Raw genomic sequence first — 20,818 nt, 5'->3', positions numbered from 1 at the left:
CACACATTTAACATAATAAAAATACTTCCTGGATAAAGCCTAATGGCAAGTATTCAGCACGGATCATGAAGAATTACTTCGCAGCACATCTGAAATAGCATTGGATCCAAACCTGAATATTTTGCACTTCATCTTGATTTATTTAAATATAAACAGATCAGTACCTTACGGCATTGTCTTAAAATGTGTTTTGGAAGGAAATTGGGGGGGGGTGGGTGTGTGTGTGTGTGTCCCATCACAAATACAATGCATTCAGCAATTGTCTTCCCCTCTTCCTGAGCCTTAGCCCAAACATAAATGATGTCAAATGGATGTCTTGATGTGTTTTATGTGTCAAAGAGTTGTCTTTATGTGCTCCACACCTAAAAATAGATGTTGACTCAACACAGAAAATGATGTTAATGACTAATATTTGCTTCCACAATCTTCTCTGCATAATAGCAAACTCTAAAGATTCTAGATTTTAAGGCTTTTGGCAACTTCTTTATAACTTACATGTTTGTACATAACCTTTTAAATCTAACATTTAGAGAGAAGGCTAGAGAGAGAGGAGGTGGAAAAATTTAGGGAAAGAAATGTGAAAAAGAGGTTAGATAGAACATTTGCATCAACTAAGGCAAGCGCAGGCACAGCACAAAGGCACAAGCAGACGTAACAAGCAGAGAAACCTCCAGGTGCCGAGATCAGTGCTGAAAGGGAGAAGGATCTTGGGGTGGAAACTATTTTGTGCCTCAGCGACTCAGGACCTCCCAGCCCATGAGCTCCCGGTGGGGTGCAGCACTGCAGTCACTGCATCGCTGGTCCCAAACACTCCTCTGATGCTCCAGGACCAGAACACGCACGGCACCCGCTTGGCTTTTACGTAACTAAGATGAAGCCAGGTGCTTGGGGAAACCAGGGACAGCTACACTGTGCTGTCACCTACAGATACTGTGCCGAAAATCACTGGTTTTGACCGTGCTTGGTTTGGTGGTCTCGTGTCAGTGGCTTCTCATTTATACCCCGTGCCAGGGCATTTGGAAAAGCAGACATTCTCTCCACGCTCTGCAAAGGCCTTACCTTGAGAGGGTACTGTAAGGGTTCAGACACCTACAGTTTAACCTACTTTAGGAATAACAGTTTAAAAAACACTTCAGAGCCTCTCTGGAGTGGGGGTAGGGACCTTACCTATTCCTCAAAACTGAGAGCTGCAAAATTAATAAAGTTCCTGGGAAAACAGCCAGGGGTTTCCTTTGGGTTTTCTCACTCTGGCACATTCATTAACCAAATGCCACATTACAGGAAAGTTGAAAAGTATTGGGATATGCAAAAAACACTACTTTCCAGAGCACTGAGCGCCTGACATTTTTTATATATATATATACTTCAACATACAGAAAATTCTCTGCTCGTGGGCCACGCAGACACACAGTGGAAGGAGAGACTGCACACACTCACAAATCCATCTACTCACAGCACATGTAAACACCTATTGCTGCTCAGGTCTAATTTTTATTTCCTCCTGCCATCAAACATTCAGGTTGCAGGGGAGTCTGGGCCAAAGAAAGAAGCTGCCAAAAGCAACTCAGCCGTCTTTAATATCAAGGAGAAAAGGTTGCGAGCTGAATGGACTCAAGGCTACTAATGTCAATTATTTATCTGCTTTTGAATCTTTTTCATCTTCCCTCTCAGGTCAGCCAATGACAAATTGATCGGTTAGACTGTGCCATCCTGCTTGCAAGCTATTATTCAGTTAGTACTGAGGATGGGATGTCTTCCTGTGTATTAGCTATCAAAGGAAGAAATCGCCCACCCTTACCCTCCAGCTCCTTGTGCTGTGAAAGTTAAAATGGGAGCCAAAACCAGCTCCCATTTTATCACTGAAAACCGCAAAGCACTGGGTGAGGATGCTGCATTAATTCTTTATATTCACACTTAAGAATGATTTTTTTTTTTTTTTGCTCACGGCAGTGTTAGCACCCTGTAATGAAATAGGGTGTTGAAAAAGAGAAGAATATTGAAATCCTAGCCACCACAAAAAATTCAAATAAATGAGCTGGAAAATGCCAAACTACTGTTTGACCCAGCCATTTCTCAGCATTAAAACGTCTGTCCACTTGTATGACAGTTGGAGGTCGAATGATGGTGTTATATTTCACTGCATAAGATCATTTAGGAGTTCTTTGGTCAAATTTGCAAGGAAGATAAAATATTGTACAATTCATTTTATGGCTTGCTGGCCTCCGATGTTAGTTTCTATAAATATATATATACACTAACTGTGAAAAACATTTGCTAGGATATTTCTCATCTGACATTGAACATTAGCCTGTGTAAGGGCTTCTCTTCAGTATAAACAGCCACCTCGAGAGTCTGCACCACTGTCTCCAAACACCACTGCAGAGTCATAAGGTCCAGCATTTCATATCTTCCACGGTAATGCACATTTTTGTTCAGGAGCACAGAAAGTATCTCCAAGTTAAAGTAATTATCTTCCCTATTGATTTCCTACCCATTTTCCCACTTAGAAAACTTTCTGATACATTTCTAACCTCGAGACTCTTCAGAACATAAATTGAAGTGGTCTGGTCTTTCCAAGTCAGAGCCCACAGCAAAGGCACCCAGAGGCATGAACGCATCCCATTTGTCTTACAGAGGCGAGGCGCTGGACATCTAACAGTAACCATTTAAACACTGACACTTAATCACTTCATTGCTGCTCATTCTAAGACATGCCTTCAGCTCATATGCTAATCCTGGACTTCTCAAACAGTAAGTCCATTTCTAGAAGCCTCCTCCCAAAATTCAACTCCTGTCTGCTCCGAAGAACGGCATCATCCTTCCCTGACACGATGTGCTCTGCCAGCAGAGCCACCCTGCCCCAGCCAAAACACCTGCTGACAAGCAACCTAGCAGCTCACACCTTTCAGAAACAAAACTTCTCCAAGGAGGTGTGTGTCTTGCTCTGCATCTAGCGTTACTCACCTGGGGAACGTGAGACTAGTCAGGAGCCTTTGATCGGAGAGTGCTGCATGGCAGCACAGGCACCCACAGGCCACCAAACCACCCACCGATGGTACCGGCAATCCCTGGGACATCTCTCCAGCCACAAGCAGGTAAGGTACAGTCGGTGTTAAGTGACTCCCCGGGCAGCTTTCAAAAAATTTTGTGTAACATTCAAAAATACTAAACTTCTTGCTGACCTTAATTCTGAAAGACTTCGCTTTGTCTCTCTGCGTGACACGCTCTGAGGTCTAAGATTTCTTGCATGACTTTTGGGGTGAGTCACTTTGGTTTTTTTCTGCCTGAGGTCCAAACGTGTAAAATGGGGACAAACCTTCCTTCACTTGCTGCCTTTTATTCCACTGGTACACACTGGAAGTGATTTAACACAACCAAAGAGCTTCACACATGTAAGTAAGTACTATCTCACTTGTTTCACGCACATGTAGAACTAGAAGTAAAATCTGCTTAACACCAGAAGATGGGCTACGGCCAGAAGAGATGTTTCCCCACGGCCACTTCCAGGCCCTTGTCCATGCCCTAATTTTGTGCAAAAACACAGATTTGAGAAACCCTCCTGTGAAAGCTACGTGCTTTGGCAGAACAAGCACACGCAGAAGCCCTCTGGTCCAAAGGCTGAAGACCAGAATCCGGAATATTTTCACATCTGCCACTTGCACCGCTTTGTCCTTTCTCTTCTCCAAACCCTTGGCTGGGGGATGGAAGGGACTGACAATGCACTTTACTGTTGAGCAATTTAATGCCATTTTACTAGGATTAATTATGATTGCAGGTAAGATACAATGGTCTATCCCATCATTTCAGGAAAGACATCCATAGATAATAACCTAGAAGAACTCAGGCTGTACCAAGAGCAAGGCTAAGAGAAATAATTGCTCCAGCTGTGTGGAATGAAAAGGACTCATTGGCAAAACTGAAGCAGTTAAAAGAGAAACCTCGATTAAGCAGATGCACAAAACTAACAGGTAAAGACTCTCTGGTGGTTGCTGAAAGCAGCAGAGCCGAATCTGAACCTTCAAACGCAGCGCTGAAAGGTCCTTTGAGCTGCAGCATCACTACAGGCACAAAGGATAGAGGAGGATTTATTAACAAGCACTACAAAGTCCAGAAGGTTACACAGACAGAGGCTCCTGAAGAGCAAAAACAATGTAAACTTAGTTGAGGCTTTCCAGGTCTGTGGCATCTTTAAAGTTTCTTGTCCAAGGCTTTGTCCCGAGGTGCAGCAGTCACAGCAGATGACCCCTCTTACAACTAACTCTGAGCTACCACAAAACAGAAGAAGCAATTACCTTATTTTAGAAGGAACTGTAGAACAACTATATCCCAAACCTGCAGCTTGCAAACACCTGTAATCTGAATTTTCAGGGAAGGAAAGGAGTGCATACTTTTACACCTCTACCCTCTACAAAGCTTTGCTGAAGCTTGGGTGGAAACACAGCTGAGCGCGTCTGAAGGCAGCTGATGAGCAGGTAGAGCACACAGGGTGCAGGGAAACTTAAAAATGCAAACTTCTCTGTGACGCAGTCCAACATGCTCAGCTCCTACCAGTACCTTCCACCCCTTCAGACCCCCCATCTCCTCTCCCTCACAGAACACCTAAGCCCTCCCTGTGCCTTCCCCACTGTTATTTCATTTTCCCAGCTACCTCACAAATCAGAGTATAGCAAATCTCTCCATATACCCTCCCCTTACCACCCGGCCTTGCACAACATCCCATTTCTTCACTGGGAGAAGCAGCTGCAGGAGGTGGCTGGCCGGCTCAGTGGCAGGTAGCCCCTGCGGAGGCTATGGGAGAATACAGGTGGAAAACAGAAGGTTTTCGGCAGAGTGTTGCACCAAGGGCACCCAACGCCAGAGCTCTGCTACCATAACTATCAGCGAGCTAGCGCTTTTTGGGTTTAACCCCCCGCCCCATGCCTCCCAAGCAGTTTGGGATGGGGTACGGCAGATGCTGCGCTGCTCCCCATTGCTTGCTGCCGCAGCCTTCCTCCTCCCCTGCCTTGTGCTTCCCGCGCCTCCTTCACCGCTGAGCAGGACTGGAAGGCAATCTTTTTGACAAATGACTTCGTAGGACGGAGAAGTCTGAGGTTGCTATTATTTGGTTCCCCTACAGTGACAGGATGGTTTGTAGTTTTGCAGACAATTACAAGAATTAACATGGACAGATTTAGAGCCTGAGTTTTGTAGAAATATCTGGCATTTCAAAAAATGCCAGAGAAACCAAGATAAATAGCAAGATCTTTGAGCAGTAACGTTGCTACTTTACTTCCAGAAAACACAGGACTACATTCTCCCACAACCCTATTCACTGTATTTTAAACTAAGACCATCCAGTCCTATTGATCAAAACAAGAGAGTAATGCAGAAATAAACATTTTGAACTAACAGAAGTGTTAAAATGGCAGTAGCTATATTCCATGTTATTTACTCATTTAGCTGAAAATTAAAATAATTACAGAAACCCTCTGATCACAGAGGAATGATCCTATCTGTTTGGTATTATATCATCTGATAGATTTGATGGATTTAAAAACTGGAAGGCATCGAGGGCTCAGAGAACCCAGATTCCTTCTCCCCTCACTGGAGACTTCTCCCTTTGCTCCAGCAGTATCACAGCATGCTACCTGCTCCTGCAAGGGAAGAAAGAAACAAACCTACTTCTCAGGCGACAGCGAAAAGGAAGGAGAGGGGGACACAAGACTGTACTTCAGGGGGTCACTAGCTCTTTTTAGATTTCAAACTTCCTTTCAAAACTGTTTCTCCCTTGTCCCAGCGTCCCCCAACATGAAGCCAGGTCACCTGAATCCCCATGTAAATCGTAAAATGCTTCCCTCACATCCTTTCAGACATCGTCCTTTTTTCTGGGCAAAGCAGCACAGTTTAAACAATCCTATGCATCACACATCTTACTTTCCTTCTGATACTTGATGCAACTGAATTGCCAGGCAATCTTCAACAGCAGCAGTGACCTTTTATATGCTTTTATGGATGGGCAAATTTAATTTCTAAAAATAGATTCAATTTCTGAAATATATATTTATTTCAACACACGCTCTATCTTCCCTCATTCTAAGCTGTTTTGTAGAATTATGTCAAGCTTTAGCTGTAAAAATAAAGTGAAGCCCTTTTCCCTCACAAGATGCTGCTGCTGCTACGAAATGGCGTAAATAAAATATGCACTATGATCAGCTGAGGAGGAACATAACGTGTATAACCTATTACCACCAAATGCATAACACTTCCTTCAATGCTTTCCCCAAACAGATATTCTGTAAATAGTCACCTCTCGACTTTGACTTGAAAGGGCATCACTGACTTAAATAAAATGCACATAAATATTTTAGCTGCTACAGTGAAAAGGGATTATTTATTGTAACAATGAAATAATAAAAAGAACATTTCTTCAGTTATTTTAGTCCGCACATCTGAGAGCAGACTGTGCCTAGCTGTTTTGCTGATCCTAGTATAAAACCAGTTCCTCCTGTGACTGCATGGCTGTTTTGCAAGGCATCAGGAGAGGGAGAACATTAAGCTGCCACAAAAATGTTACAGAAGTGAAAAGGACATGATTTGGGGATGTGTGCAGAAAATATGTATTTTTTTAAAACAGGAATTAAGCCTTATGGGGTCAAAAAATGAGTACAAATATGACCCCCCAGAGCCAGCTCACGTTCAGTCTCTGTGCAAGGGACAGCAGAGGCCACAACTGTTTGAGCAAGGAGATGGGACACAGCCAGCAGGACCAAGGTGACCTTGGCAGGCAGAAGCAATTTGCCCCTGTAAAAGGGCTTTCACAGATTATTCATTTCAACTTTCCATCAAAACAGCTTCCAAACAAAAGTTAGCCATAGAAATGCTACCTGCAGGGCTGCAGCTACCCAGCATACATGGGCAGAGGCCAAGGTTCAGCCTATCCATCAATAGGACACTACAGATTCATTCTGGGGCATAAAACCCAATCACACTCATTAAGAAAAAAAGAATAAAGCAATGCTTAGTACTTTTCCTGCTCAATGTTATTCTAGTACTTAATTAAATATTTTTTAGCCTACAGAACTACATGCCACCAAATCCCTTTCTGTATGTTCTTTTGAGACAGGCTTTTTTAAGGCACCAAAAGTGCATTTTTAATAATTGTAAAGGGCATCTAGCTAGACTAAAAGTAACCACCTCTGATAATTAAATATAGTAATTCTATGAATCAAAATACTTCAACCTTATAATCAGTCACAGTGAGATGCTGGAAAGGGGCATGTGGGAGCAACAGGCAAGCCAGGAGACTTCAGCAGCCCTTTGGAAACCAGGGACGTCTCCAGCAACATGGGCACTGCCAGGAGCAGTAAAAACCACGATTCACCACACCACGTGAACATTGGGAAACGCCCATCCCCATCACACAGTACCAGGGAAGCAGACCTAATTTATTAAGATTTCTAAGAGCAAAACATAATTAAAAATACAAAAAACCAAGGGGGTAAGGTGAGGTAATCACACACAATTCTGCAATTAAAAACTGGGTTGGAAACTCCTGATTAGATATCCACGTGTCCAAAGCTTGGCTATTTGAATAGAAGGCTCCTTTGGGTTGGTTTTAGGCAACTGCATAAACATTTACTTGAACACAATTTTATTTTAAAAAGCCTACTCATCTTCCCAATCACTGAAGAAATGACGCAGCTCCTGTGCATGTAGATTAAGTCAATCTCTTTGCTTATTATTAAATTTTAACAGCTTTCCAGAGGCCAACAAAACGTCATATATTCTATAAAAGTCTACTAGCTATTAATAAGCATGAAAACCCCAAACCTACTAAATGACTTGTATTTGTAAAATCTATACTGAATTGAAAAAAATTAAAGAGAAAACATTCTGCAAAGATGTTTTAGCACAGGAAGCTCCTGGATAACAAAAATCTTACTATACATGATGAAAGGAAAGGCATAATGGTTTCATTTTGCATGTTGAGAAACGTAAAATAATAATTGGGGTGGGTTGGAGCTTTTGGAGGCCTTTTTGTAGCTTAGGTATTTCCTGTAACCTCGGAATATTATGACTACAATAGCATTGCTCTGGCTCACAGAAGACAAGAAGAGGCAAAGCAACTTAGGTACTTCGGACAAGAAGCGTAGCACCTCTGCTAACGCTGAATAATGTTCAAAATACAAAAGCACGGCATTAAAAACTGATCTAGATTTCTCAAGTTCTACTGAGTTTTTAATACAGTACTTAGAAGATAAGTTAGTACTTTCAAAATATTATATTTTTTCCTGATAATGTGCCTTTAAAAGCAATTTGGAGAGCAACTGACTGCTCAACTTTTCACTGTAAGCAGAAATTGCTGAGTCCAAGTGTGTATTTCCACCTGCAGCAGTAGATAAGACGGTAGATTTTGCTGCTTTACCTTACATATTCCTCTAAGTTTGTCTATTTAACTCTACAAAACCATGCTGTGAGCATTTTGATACATGGCCTACATACGTATCTATGGGATGGAACTCGCTTGGTCTAAGGGAGATTTGGAAGTAGCCTTCTGTATGTAATCCATGCAGCCACGCCACCGCTTTCATAACCCTCAGCTCAGGACTTCAGCTCTTCACTAATCAAACAGACCAGGAAAAACCTTGCTTGAAACAATTCTTAGAGATGCACAGGAACCCAACAAATATTTTTGCTTTAGGGAATACCACTTTGTCCAAATCAAAACCTTCAGTGAGAAACAGAAAGTACAACTGAAGTACTGACCATACAGTATCTTTTTTCCAGTATACAAAATCACTGACATTTGTACCAATATTTTCAAAAGTAAAAATTCTGTTTTTCTATTAACACTTTTTACTTTAAAATACAAATTAAGTACAGAAGAAAAATTAAGAAAATGGTACAAATCAAAAGCCAGCCTTCAAATATGATCAAAGCAGTTTCAGATAATTTGAATCAGATCTGCTGTTTGTTCCCCTTCAATTTTTTGATTCACATTCCTTAAGCTCTATTTGTCAGAATTCGGGATGTGGAAATCTTCCGTAAGCTGTTTCAAAAAAGCTTCATCAGCCATGCAGCAAAAAACGTGACAGTATAGAAACTTGCTTTTCTTGTGAGACCACTAAAGAAGGTCGTTGAATAACTAATGGTCTATTACAACAATGAAATGAGAGACTTCAGTGGGATCTCTAATCCCTCCTGCTTTTAAAAGAATAAATCAAACTAAGGATGTGGAAATCAAGATAAAATGTGGGGGTTTTTTTGATGTTGTGGGTTTTTTTGTTTGTTTATTTAGTTGGTGTTTTTTTCTTTTTTTAGGGGGGCAGGGTGTTTGGCAGTTTTTTGTTTTTGTTGTTTTTTTTTTGTTTGGTGGTGGTTTTTTGTTTTTGTGGTTTTTTGTTTGTTTGTTTTTTTTTTTTTTTTTTTTTTTGAGAATGACATTCTAACTTGAGAGAACCATACTTTCAACACCTGATAATAACATGAGTGTCACTAAGAGAGCTCCATGTCAAGGTATTTCCCATTAAAATACAAGATATGTAACTTATGAATACACCACTGCATATTTCTCTTCTGTTTGTGGATAACAGTGTCACTATGGCTGTTTTATTCTACATTTAAGCCTCACTGCAATGCTTTAAGGAGCTTCCTGTTACTTTCCCCGCTTTAACAACAGCAGCAATTTCAGAGAAGAGAGATTTCATCTTCCACATGTCCTCCCATTGTTCCAAGGAGGAACTTGGCTAACAAGTGCCCTTAACAACAGAGATTAAAATAGTGATGAAATTGCCAGAAACCGTTTCAACAACTTTCTCCACTTCCTGAATTGAGCAAAAGGTGTTTTATATGTCTTACCTTTATGGTTTTGGTCTGGAGTCTGAGTCCATTTAAAGTGTTAATGGCTTTCTCTGCATCCTTTGGATCAATATAGTTAACGAATCCATACCCTAAACTCTGCCCTGTTGAAACACAAAGAAAAAAAAAAAAAAAAAGACTCAGTATTTTTTTTTTTTGAGCACAGGAACAACTTCCAAGAGCAAGAACACAGTTTTCTTACACTGTTCATTTCATCCCTGCTTTCCCCTATGGCCTCTAAGCTGTTCTTCACCATTTCATTATCTCCTTAATACAGTGGAAGCCAACATAAAAATTTTCAATTGCTGCTTTGAAGATCCTACTTTAAAAAAAACCAAGAAGCAACCCCCCCCCCCCGCCCCGGCCTTCCCCAGGTGTTTACTGAAAAGCATGTACGAGGCATGACAGCAGCAGAATTGTGTAATAGTTTTGTGCCGAGTTCCTAATAAATGTAACTGGCTGACCTGCCACTGCAGCATGAGGCCACCTCTTAAAAATGATAGAAAACACACAGATAATTTTGCTACTGTTTATAAACAAGTTCGTAAGTGTTTAAAATGCAAAAATCAGGAAACTTTATTTTAACACTAACCTTGAAGCAGCTGAGAAATAGACAACCACCTTTACATCTTGTTTTATTGCTCAGTGAGCAGCCAGTAAATAGGAAGAGAAAGGACAGATCAAATTGCAGTAGGATAAGAGACCACATTAAAGCTTTCTTCCGTGTATTAGAGATGACAGCAAAACCAAAACAGTACAACTGCTGCTGCGCATGGGATGGCAGGAGCCCACTTTAGCAGCCAAAATAATTTTAACAGCTTCTGTTTTACTATTGCGATCTGTGTTTGCGTTTACAGTAGGAAGAAGAGACCTGGCTAATAAGTGGGATAAGTAACATGGGAGTTGGAGAGGCCACGCTGTTCGCACTACAGGTACCCACACACACAGCGCAGGGACAGAGCTGTGGGTCCGCAATGGGCTGCGAGAGCCCGTACCGGAGAGGTACCTTTTCCCGATTCCCAAGTAGCAGTTTTGCAGCATAAATTCTATTAATGCAACGCGACAGACAGCCGCTTCCAGACCCCTTCCTTCTCGAGCCTCCTACTGAAGTTATTTTGCACATTTGGAAAACACAGCAATTATGTTGTTTTAAGGCACATGCACTTGGAAACATACACAGATAATCAAATTTCAAGAACAAGCCAGCCCAAGCGGTCCTGTATTTCAACCACGCTCCTTCTCAGACACCCATCAGTGTATCTGGAGAACAGCACGCCAAAGGACGACCTGCCTCTGGGCGCGGACGTGCAGGGGATCCAAGTGCTCCCGCTCACAGGCGACGAGAAAGGAAACATGTGAAAATCCCTCCCGAGGAGAAGGACAGCACTTCTGGAAGAAGACTTCTATCCGCCGGAGCGGCAAACGGCGACCCAGCTCCTGCTCACCAGGAGAAAGCGGAGGTTGGGAAAGCAGCTGCACACCAAGTGCCTTGATGTACCCTGGAGGCACGGATCCTGCCTTCCAAGCACAAAGCTTTGTTTCTTTGTCTCCTGGACTACAAAAAAGCATCTGTGTGTTTCTCAAAGTCAGACGCCACCAAAAATACAGCATTTGCTCTAACAGAAATACAGGGAGCGCTTCTGTCTTACAAAATCAGATCAAAGCGCTAAAAGCTGCTAACTAGGTGATGGAAGACCTTAAAAATCCATGGAAAAAACGCAGTTCACGCCTAAAATGCTCACATGCAGGCGTAAGAATAAGAAACGGCTGTTTTAGCCTACAGTAGATCCAGGGAGCAATTCCATCCAATCAATCTAACTTCAGAAAAAAAAGTATAAAAACATATCCAGTCTTCCTGGAGAGCTGAATTAGTCTCAACAAAAATACTCTTACCCAAGTTACACAACATTAACCAAGAATGAGCTGAAGTCTGACTGAGCACAAAGCCTGGAGCAGAAACACTGTAAAGATACTTGCCATGCCATGCCTTCCTCTTCTCGTCTAAACGAGACATTTTATACAGCCCCAATCCCTGTGCCTCTAAACATATCATATCCTTAATATATTTAATCCTAAACAGTCCTAGGCAGAAAGAAGCCATTCTCTAGGAAATTAATCTCTTTTTACAGAGGAAGGGAGACACAAGGATCAGGGCTTGGATAAGCCCAGTTTGTGTCCCTACTTTTGCCATTAACCATCTATCAACCTTCAGAGGTACGCAGATAGCAGGAGCAGCTGATACAAGGCCCTGGGATTTATGTCCGTCTGTCTGACCATGGGCTTCCATGTCCAGCCCCTGTTCTTCTCAAGGCACATGGACTGACCAACCTCTACAATATGCACAGTAATTTTTAATAACCTCTCATAGGAACGTTCTCACTTCTGTAAATACTTCTGCAAGGAAGAGACCAAGGATAACAAACCCATAGACAACAGAAGCTGTAGGGAAGGGAAAAAATGGCAATATAAGAAAAGAATGGTATGAAAATTTCAGACCATTCACTCCTTTCCTTGGGAGTTCTCCAGTAATGTTATTCAAGTTATTTAGATATCATCATCTCTGACTCCCACTACCAACTGGAAACATAAACAAGTATTTTCTCTAAGGTGAAGGATAAGGATTACCAACACGAACAAACCTGTCCGCAGGCATGCCTGCAGAACCTGGCTTAAAGAAAACAATTACACTGTCATACAATTTTGCTTAGAATAATACGTACACAGAAACATGATTTCTTGTTAGTACGTACTCCTGAACATCACGAAATATTTAAAACTTGTAATAGAATTTAAGGCCTGTTACTCATAAGCTATTAGTTATGATTTCATATCAAATACATTAATTGGCATATTGGCTGTATTATATTCTCACAAAAAAGGGTGGGTCTACTCAGCATTCCAGGTATTGAATTTCTGTTCATTCAAGAAAAAGCCCCTCTTATCTTAAAAAAACTCAAACCCCACACCCTTTGCACCCACTGAAATCTTGGTACAGTTGTTTCAACCAGCAAATTCACATTGCTGCTTTCTGCCGTACACCTCACTTTGTACCAATGAAGCTAAAAGGAGAAAATCTTTCAGTTAAGAACTTGCCACTTCAGGGGTATATTTGGTTTGGTTTATTTTGTATTTTCAAGCATCTTCCCTAAACACCATCATTTAATGAAGACAGACACCATCCCCCTGGCTCCCCGCCCCAAACATCTCAAAAAACTGAAAGAAAATAAACCCAGAAAAAAATAATTTGTGAAAAGCTTTACAACTGCTGGCAGACATCATAAAGTTTTAGTGTGCTAAACATTTATAGCTAAGAATCCAAAAAAGTTATACATCCAGCTAAAAATATTATTTTCAAATTACTCTCAAGAGCAATAAACCTTATGTCAGACAAAACACACTCTAGATATGAAAGAACTAAAAATTGTTACTGGTAGAGAAAGAAGAGAAGGATTTGTAACAGAATATGGTGAAGCAGTATATGAACTTTCGGGTTTCTTTTCCATCGTGTACTCTTATTGCATGTACTCGAAAAGGGTAACATTTCTTTGGACGCAATCTGGCAGCACGAAGCAAGCAGCTGGACCTCTCAGCAGGATCCCACACAGACACTGAAGTTCATTCCCATGCTACACTTCCCAGGAACAGCACCGTAAATAGTAAATATTTTCTGTGATTTGGAATCCAATAGTTCATCGCATGCTGCGATTCAGTAGGGCAGGCAAGAGATATTTCTAGATGATCCTAAACAAACACCTTGTTATATTGCTATTACCATTACTCTTTCTGAATGTTTTATCTAGCTTGCAGAAAACGTGTAGAGGACCTCCTATGATCTGGTAAAGAATAGGTCTAAAAGTGAGCAATAACAGGGTTAAAAATTATCAAGGACTTGACAGTCTTAAAAAAAACAAACCCCAAAACAACCAAAACCCACATGCAAAGCCAGCCCAAGCTGGTAATGTACATATTTCATATTTTAGAAGGCTCCGTTTCACAGAGCTGAAAATCACCAAGATTAAAACAAACCATGAGAAGGATTATGGAAAAAAATCAGTATACCCTGTTTATAACGTTTATCCATACACCCAAAAACCTGCAATTATGAAATAGACAGTGCCAGTTAGAGAACTGTACCTGCCTTTACTTCCTTTGTAAGCCAGTTTGCTTCGGCCAATTCCGTATTTAAATTAACAGATAAAGGGAAAACAGATAGAAACCAAAGTAAGTTAGAAAAGAAAAATCATAGGAAACAAACAGGAAAGAAATCTCTGGCTAATAAAGGTCAGAATAACAAAAGCTGGTTTTTTGTGTTTTTTTTTTTTAGATTACAGAAAAAAAATCCCTTAACACTCATGCTGACTCATTAGCAGATAGCAATAGTAACAGTACAGAGAGAACAGATGCGTTATGTACACCTGAAGAAGTTATATGAAGTACTAACTAGCAACCCAGGTGGATGTTAAACAGGAGCTCCTAAAATTACACGTTTAAATGGAATTATCTGGATTACTTGCACAGAATAGATTCCAAAAAAAGGGGCAAATGGCTCTCTTGTGATTTTCAGTAATTTTTACAGCACTGAACAAATTCCAGGAGCCTGGAGGAAAGACAATTTTGCACTGAAATTCAAAAAAGGAGGACTGGATGACCCAAGCAGTTACGGGTCCATCAGTCTAATGCTGAGCAAGGCAAAATTACAGAATATTCGATACTGGACTCTAATAATAAAGAATTAGAGAGGGGTAATAAAATCAATGTCAATCAAATTAGGTCTATGGAAAATAGATTCTGTCAAACTAAACTGACATCCTTCTTGATGAGATTACAAGTTTGACTTATAAATTTTAAGAATGTCGATTTAATAGCATTGATATACTTGGTCTTCTATAAAGCACTTGATTTGGTACTGCTTATTAATTGACTAAACCGAAATTAACATGGCACACATTAAATGGATTAAAAAAATAATCAGCCAACAGATCTCTAACTGGCAATTGTGAATAGGAAATCACCAGAAAGATGTTTTCCTACAGGTCTCTCTCAGGAAACAGATCTCAGCCCTACACTGTTTATTTCCATCGATGAGTGGAAAAAGCCAAACTCCTTGCTCCTGAAGATCAACTGTAGAAAGACAGTATGAGAGGATAAGAACAATGAGGACAGAGCGAAGGTGCAAAGCAATTTAAGCTCCTCAATAAACTACAAATACGTACATTTAAATAGCACAAACCCAAGGTTACATCCCGACAAACCAAGTTAACTTTGGCATAGCATCCAAATGGGAAACGAAGGACTCGGATACAGTGTGACAGATAACCAACCGCATCTCAGGTTTGCAATGCTGCCAACAGGGTTAAAACAGTTCTTCTTGGCATAAAAGCCACACACTCAAAAAGCAAAAGAAAAAAAGTAATCGCTCCTTCTGATTTGGCTGCGTGCCAAAGTGCCATGCCCAGTCCTGGTGTACGTGCTTCAAGAAAGATACCAGTGCCTTGGCAATGGTGCCATGAGAATAGACTATAGCATGGAAAAACTCTTTCAGTTGAAAGATGGGGGTCAATCTGTCTACCTGATCAAAAAATGTTAAGTTGAACCTTAACAGTACTACATTAGTACTCATCTGAAGTACAGATTGATTTTTATTTTTTTTTAATAATGTCTGTCCAGCAGATAAAACATGGAGTTACGTATTTCCAGTCCCATTGCTTGACACTTGAAGTAGGAGAAACCAGACTAGAAACAAAAGCAAAAGCTGTTTTCCTGGGGAAGGCTTGTTCTGTTTTTGACATTGAAGGCAACAGATTATTTTAACTACCTACCAAGCATTTTGTCAGCTCTTCTACCACTGGGAATTCTGAAAGTTCAGATTTTTTTCCTGAAAGCTATGCTCTAACTCAAGCAGGAATTAAACCAGGGAAGGTTTTGGCAAGATGTGTTAAGTGCTCAATAACCTCTTCTACTCTGAAGTTCTACAAATACACTGTTCCTGCTGCTTGTTCTCCATACAGCTCCTACTGCGATCATTCCCACAAGGAAAGTAGAAGGAAACAACTTTCTCTGACAAGTTTGAAGCTGTCCTATTGCTGGAGACTATTCTAAAAGCAACAAAGAGAAGAGTACAACTTTAAATTGCTCACCTGTGACCAGATAAGTTAAAAAAGTTTTAAAAACACCCTTTTTTCTTGAAAATAAATTACTCTGGAATGCAAAGGCACATTAAAGGACTATGGTCCCCACTATAAACAGTCACTCATGAAAACAAGCACATAATGGGACAGCAACAATGCACACTGCCTTAAATCATGGTTTTGTTGTCCCCTGCCCAAATGTAAAACCTAATTAAAGCTGTCTGCCTGACAGCCATAACACGAACACCACCGAGCACCGATGCTTTTCTCTGACACAATCCCTTCCTTCAGAAGTAGGCCACGTCTGACAGCTCATCTTGTATTAGCCAAGCAGAAGCCGTCAGACAGTAACAGCCTTCAGTCACTCCAGGTTTGGGACCAAAAGATACAATAACGCTCGCCATGAATTCTCCCGGCTCCAGTTTTTGCCTGTTCCAACCTCAGTGAACATTTAGGGAAGAAACTGGTGCCAGGGTGATCTCTCTATCGAAGTGGCTGAGCTCAACTTGCTGTCCACCTGTGGCTCTTCCAAGCAGACCTGCACATGCTCTTCAACCTTCCCCAATGATTCTCAAACTGGGGATATTCCTAATAAATGCCACCTACGGATGGCTGGCAAGGAAAGCAGCAAGAGAGAGATGGGCAAGAGAAAGACTCATCATGCTTCCCATCTTCTAAATAACAGTAACAGAAGAGACTTATTGACATTCAAGGCAAGCCCTGCTCCAGCTGGTAGTCCCATTTCAGAGCACAATCCTGTGAGCCTCCAAACCATTTCAGAAGTGTTGTAAAGATACTCCTGGAAGGACAAAGAATGACTGCAACTTGTATGAAAAGCTGTATGAAGTAGGGGCTTTCGGAGGTTACATAAATACCCTTGAGAAGATACAATCAAAATGTACAAAGAGGGTCAAGTGAATTGGGTGCTTCATTTTTTTTTTTATTTTATGACAGTTACCAACAAATAGAGCTGTTTACCTAAAAAAGGAAGTAAGCTACAGAGAGAAGATTCAGATCAAGGGAAAATGAGGTCTGATCACGAGACCAGTTCAAACCCTGCTCCTTGTCTGAAGCTTTTTTATATCAGTAACATCAGTCTCATTCATCCTCCATCCCTTTATCGAGGAGAAGCACCCGCTGTCACCCCAGTGATGCACACTGCAGTCACAGGAGAAGCAAACCAGGAGGGAAGCAGCTTCTGCACACAGCACTCCTAGGACCAAACAATTAAGCTAAGGTTGTCACTGTGACAATTAACTGTAATACAACTTCGAAGGTAACTTGTTCAGTGCTTAGTGCAGCTCTTTATCACAGCATCCATTTAGTCTATAGCTTATTTAGAATACAGACTCCTTATATTTGTACAGGCTAGGATTTAATACATGTTGTCCGTGAACAGCAAGAAAGCATCATCCTCCTATTACAATATAACTATTATTTTTACAAGAATTTAGGGGAAAAACGTGTAGTCCTTCTCAAAGCAAAAATGAGAGAAGGATGAGTAGTAAATAGCTTGGTTTTCGCCTTTTGCAGGAAGGTGACTGGGTACAAGTTTTGTTCGGGAATCTTCTATCAAATTACTGTATTTCAGGTGCCCTTGTTAGCTCTTTTAACAAGATCCCCCTTCTAGACTGGGAAAAGTCAGCTGTATTTAAATGCAATCCAATCTAGAGCCCCAGACAGGCCTTGCTGCTACAGTACACCTACAATTAGGAAGCACAACTTATCCTTGGTTAAAAACAGCCATCAGAAAAATTTGAGTGTCAATAGATCCTTCTTAAGATGCTACTGGAGAGGAAAACCAGATTCCAGACTTGCACTGCGATACCCTTATATCAGATACCCTCCTAAAAAACATGTTTGTAGTTTCATAACTAATAAATAAGCAAATCTAAATCCAAACCTCAGGGAAAATCCCTGTGTGTTCCACAGGCGGACACCTACCTCTTGCTAGAGCACCTGTAAAGGCATACATGCTGACACAAACCTGCTCAGATAAGACAAGATTCCTCAAGCAAACTCTTCCCCTAAGGCATCGGAGCCCTGATCCCCAAATAGCAAAGGCTGGGCCCTCCCCACAGGAAACCTGCAGGGAGAAAATTCCTATCACTGCCTTAATTTCTCACAATGCCAGAGAGACTCGGATAAAAGCTCATTTGTGCAGGAGACAGGCCTTTTTGAGGGGTTTGGGGGTGTCACAAGTTGTACAATGAGCTCCCATGGGAGCTCTACACACATAGGATTTAATAAACTTCAGTCCAAGTGGAAGGGGCTTCTTTGCACCAGGCCTTCTCCAACAAAGACACTGCTACGTGATTTAAAAAAAAAAAAATTGCCCAAAGGAAGCCCTTGCAAACAGTGTGCTACATCCCACGTAAAACTCTCCCTTGGGGAGAGGGTAAGAGAGGGAAAATGAACCAGACATACAGACACCACTCACTCAATTTTAATATCTGAATGGGAAATGCCAGATACCATGACAACAAGCCTAGAAAAATGAAAGGGGAATAAAAAAAAGCATTGCCCAAAATGTGAAACAAAATGTAAAAATGTAGCTAAAACAATGAGATGATTAGTACTAGTGAGGTAACTGGGACCCCTGGACCTCCACATCTCTGACTGGAAGAGAACCACCAGGACCTGAACACAGTCACCTCAAAGCAAGACCCCCCAAAACCAACTGCAAGCTCCCCACAATGGAAAGCAACATCATTCAACCAGCACCTTGCTGAGTTAGAAAGCTTGACTTCACCAGGCAGCGTCAGAGGAGATGACACAAGTTTTGCCCTCCTCTGTAATTTTGACAGCAGTAGCAGTTGTCATGTAAATTAAATACCAATTGACAGTAGCTGCTATCCCTCAAAATTAGACACAGTAGTGATTCTCACTCTGGAATAGCCCCACACATCCATCCAGAAAACAGAACAAGATGGAGCATGCTTTGAGAGAGCCTGCTGCTACCCAGCACTACTAGATCCTTCTGAAAATCCTACTCCCACAGAAATCTAAAGAGGACTTTCAAAAACATGCAATTACTCCATTTTAAACTTGACCATACCAGCTATATAAAACATGCCTACTCTTGCAAATAGTGCCTTACAGTCTCTTAACAGCTTCTATCATTTCAGATGTTCTGCATCTCACCTGAAACAAGACTTTGCTCTTACCTGCATACTACACAGAGTTTTAACAAAGTCAGCTGTGTAATTACTGTAGTTGAGGAAGTGGGCTAATCTGCATGCAAAGCTTAAGTGGCAGTTTGAGACAGATGCTGCTGACTTGGCTGGAGTCTTCTGTGCTTCCCATTACCATAGCATGGAAGCATTTTATCTCTGTAACGCACCTTTCCTCACAAACACCACTGAGAAAAGCAGTTTTATTCCTATTTTGGAGAAAGGAAACTGAAAAGCATCAAGATTTCCAGGGTGAACTTGGAGAGAGTAACAGAGTCACTAGAACAGGGATCTAAATCTGCATCTCCCCCACCCTAAAACATTAACCTTATTATTCGACCACTGAGTTGTTTACAAGATATCTCCAGCCCAGCATGCCACGCACATTTTATGCTGCAGAATATATTATCCTCCTTTTTTGTTTTCCTGCTTTTATCAAGTTTCTTTAAATGTAAACTGGATTTTAAGCATTGGTGCATTCATACTACTGCAAGCAACTGATTAAGTACATTTTCAGAAGCTACTGCTCCTGACATACGTAGGACAATTGAGTTCCATTTCTGAACAAATATTTGGATTCCCCCCAGCCCCCTCCAGTTGACATCTCTTGCTTCCCTTCTTTTCATCTTCTCCTCCCCCTTCCTTCAAGGAGCACACAGCCTCTGAATTAGCAGCTGTTCTGAGAAGAGCAAGGCTGCACTCCTCCCCGCTTTGTCCCAGAACAGAACAGGGACTGTACTATAAAAATCCAGTGTTCTGGGGACAGGCATGAATGGACAAGAAACAGCCATGACTTGTCTATCCTGAACAGTAAATTCAATGCTGAAGAGACGAAATAAACACAAGAATGCAGACATTAGAAACAAACAGGCTGAGTTAAAACAATACTTAGTAAGAAAAAGTGAAAACAAATAGACCCAGAAAAAAAATGAAAGACATACCAGCACATAAAAAATGGTAAGCAGCAGCATGGAAAGAAATCTGCAAGAGGAATTAAAGAAGTCACTGCAATACATAAAGCACGCAATATGTCGTAGGAAGCCTTTCACATCCCAAATAGCTGATGTCACATCATGGAGAGGGGATACAGCATTGCTGGACCAGCAGTACATAAAGAATGGTAAAGACTGCACTCAGCTGTAACAGGAAATGTATGTACTGGAGCTAAGCAAAGCAACAAACTGAAGGCAAATTTTCAGCAACGACCAGGTTTTTAATCAAGAATGACTTAAGGCTTGACAGCGACTTAAGATGCAAGATTAGAAGAGTCCAGTGTTAAAACATTAAAATAAGGTAGCCTTTGGTTAAATTGTGACTAAAAGGATATGCAAAAGCCTATAGATACTTCAAGTGTGTAAAGACTATGACTGGAAATGAAATATTAAGTGTGCTACTTAACACTGTTACCCATAAGAGAAGATGAAGTTAAGAAGAGGGTAAAAAAATTACATGGTCTGAAACCAAGGAGAAAAGGCACTCCAACAATGGGAACCAGTAAGTCATGGAAGAGGTACATGCCTCATTACAGCAGACTTATCTTCCCTTTCTGCATCCCATCCCAAACACTGGTATTTCTGAAATTTAGACAAAAGTGGAAGGCAACTAAAAAAAATTAATACTGAACAATGGAGCAGAAACTGAAAGCAAACCAAAAGAAATAGAGTGATTTTTCACTGGTCA

The 20,818-nt window shown here is 41.0% G+C and overlaps 1 protein-coding gene across 9 annotated transcripts in view; it reads right to left on the bottom strand.

Annotated features, from left to right (window-relative positions):
- Window positions 1–20,818, bottom strand: part of ELAVL4 (ELAV like RNA binding protein 4) — an 83,667-nt gene that overhangs the window by 10,190 nt on the left and 52,659 nt on the right. For all 9 annotated transcript variants that reach the window (XM_030033453.2, XM_030033449.2, XM_030033447.2 and 6 more), the window contains exon 3: window positions 9,838–9,941. In XM_030033453.2, coding sequence (XP_029889313.1) covers window positions 9,838–9,941 — 104 coding nt within the window. The remainder of the gene's footprint in view (window positions 1–9,837; window positions 9,942–20,818) is intronic.

The sequence above is a fragment of the Aquila chrysaetos genome, chromosome 12 (genome assembly GCF_900496995.4).
Source record: "Aquila chrysaetos chrysaetos chromosome 12, bAquChr1.4, whole genome shotgun sequence".
Classification (NCBI taxonomy): Eukaryota; Metazoa; Chordata; class Aves; order Accipitriformes; family Accipitridae; genus Aquila; species Aquila chrysaetos.
Note: the sequence above shows the minus strand (reverse complement) of the source record. Positions and strands in the feature narration are given on the sequence as shown.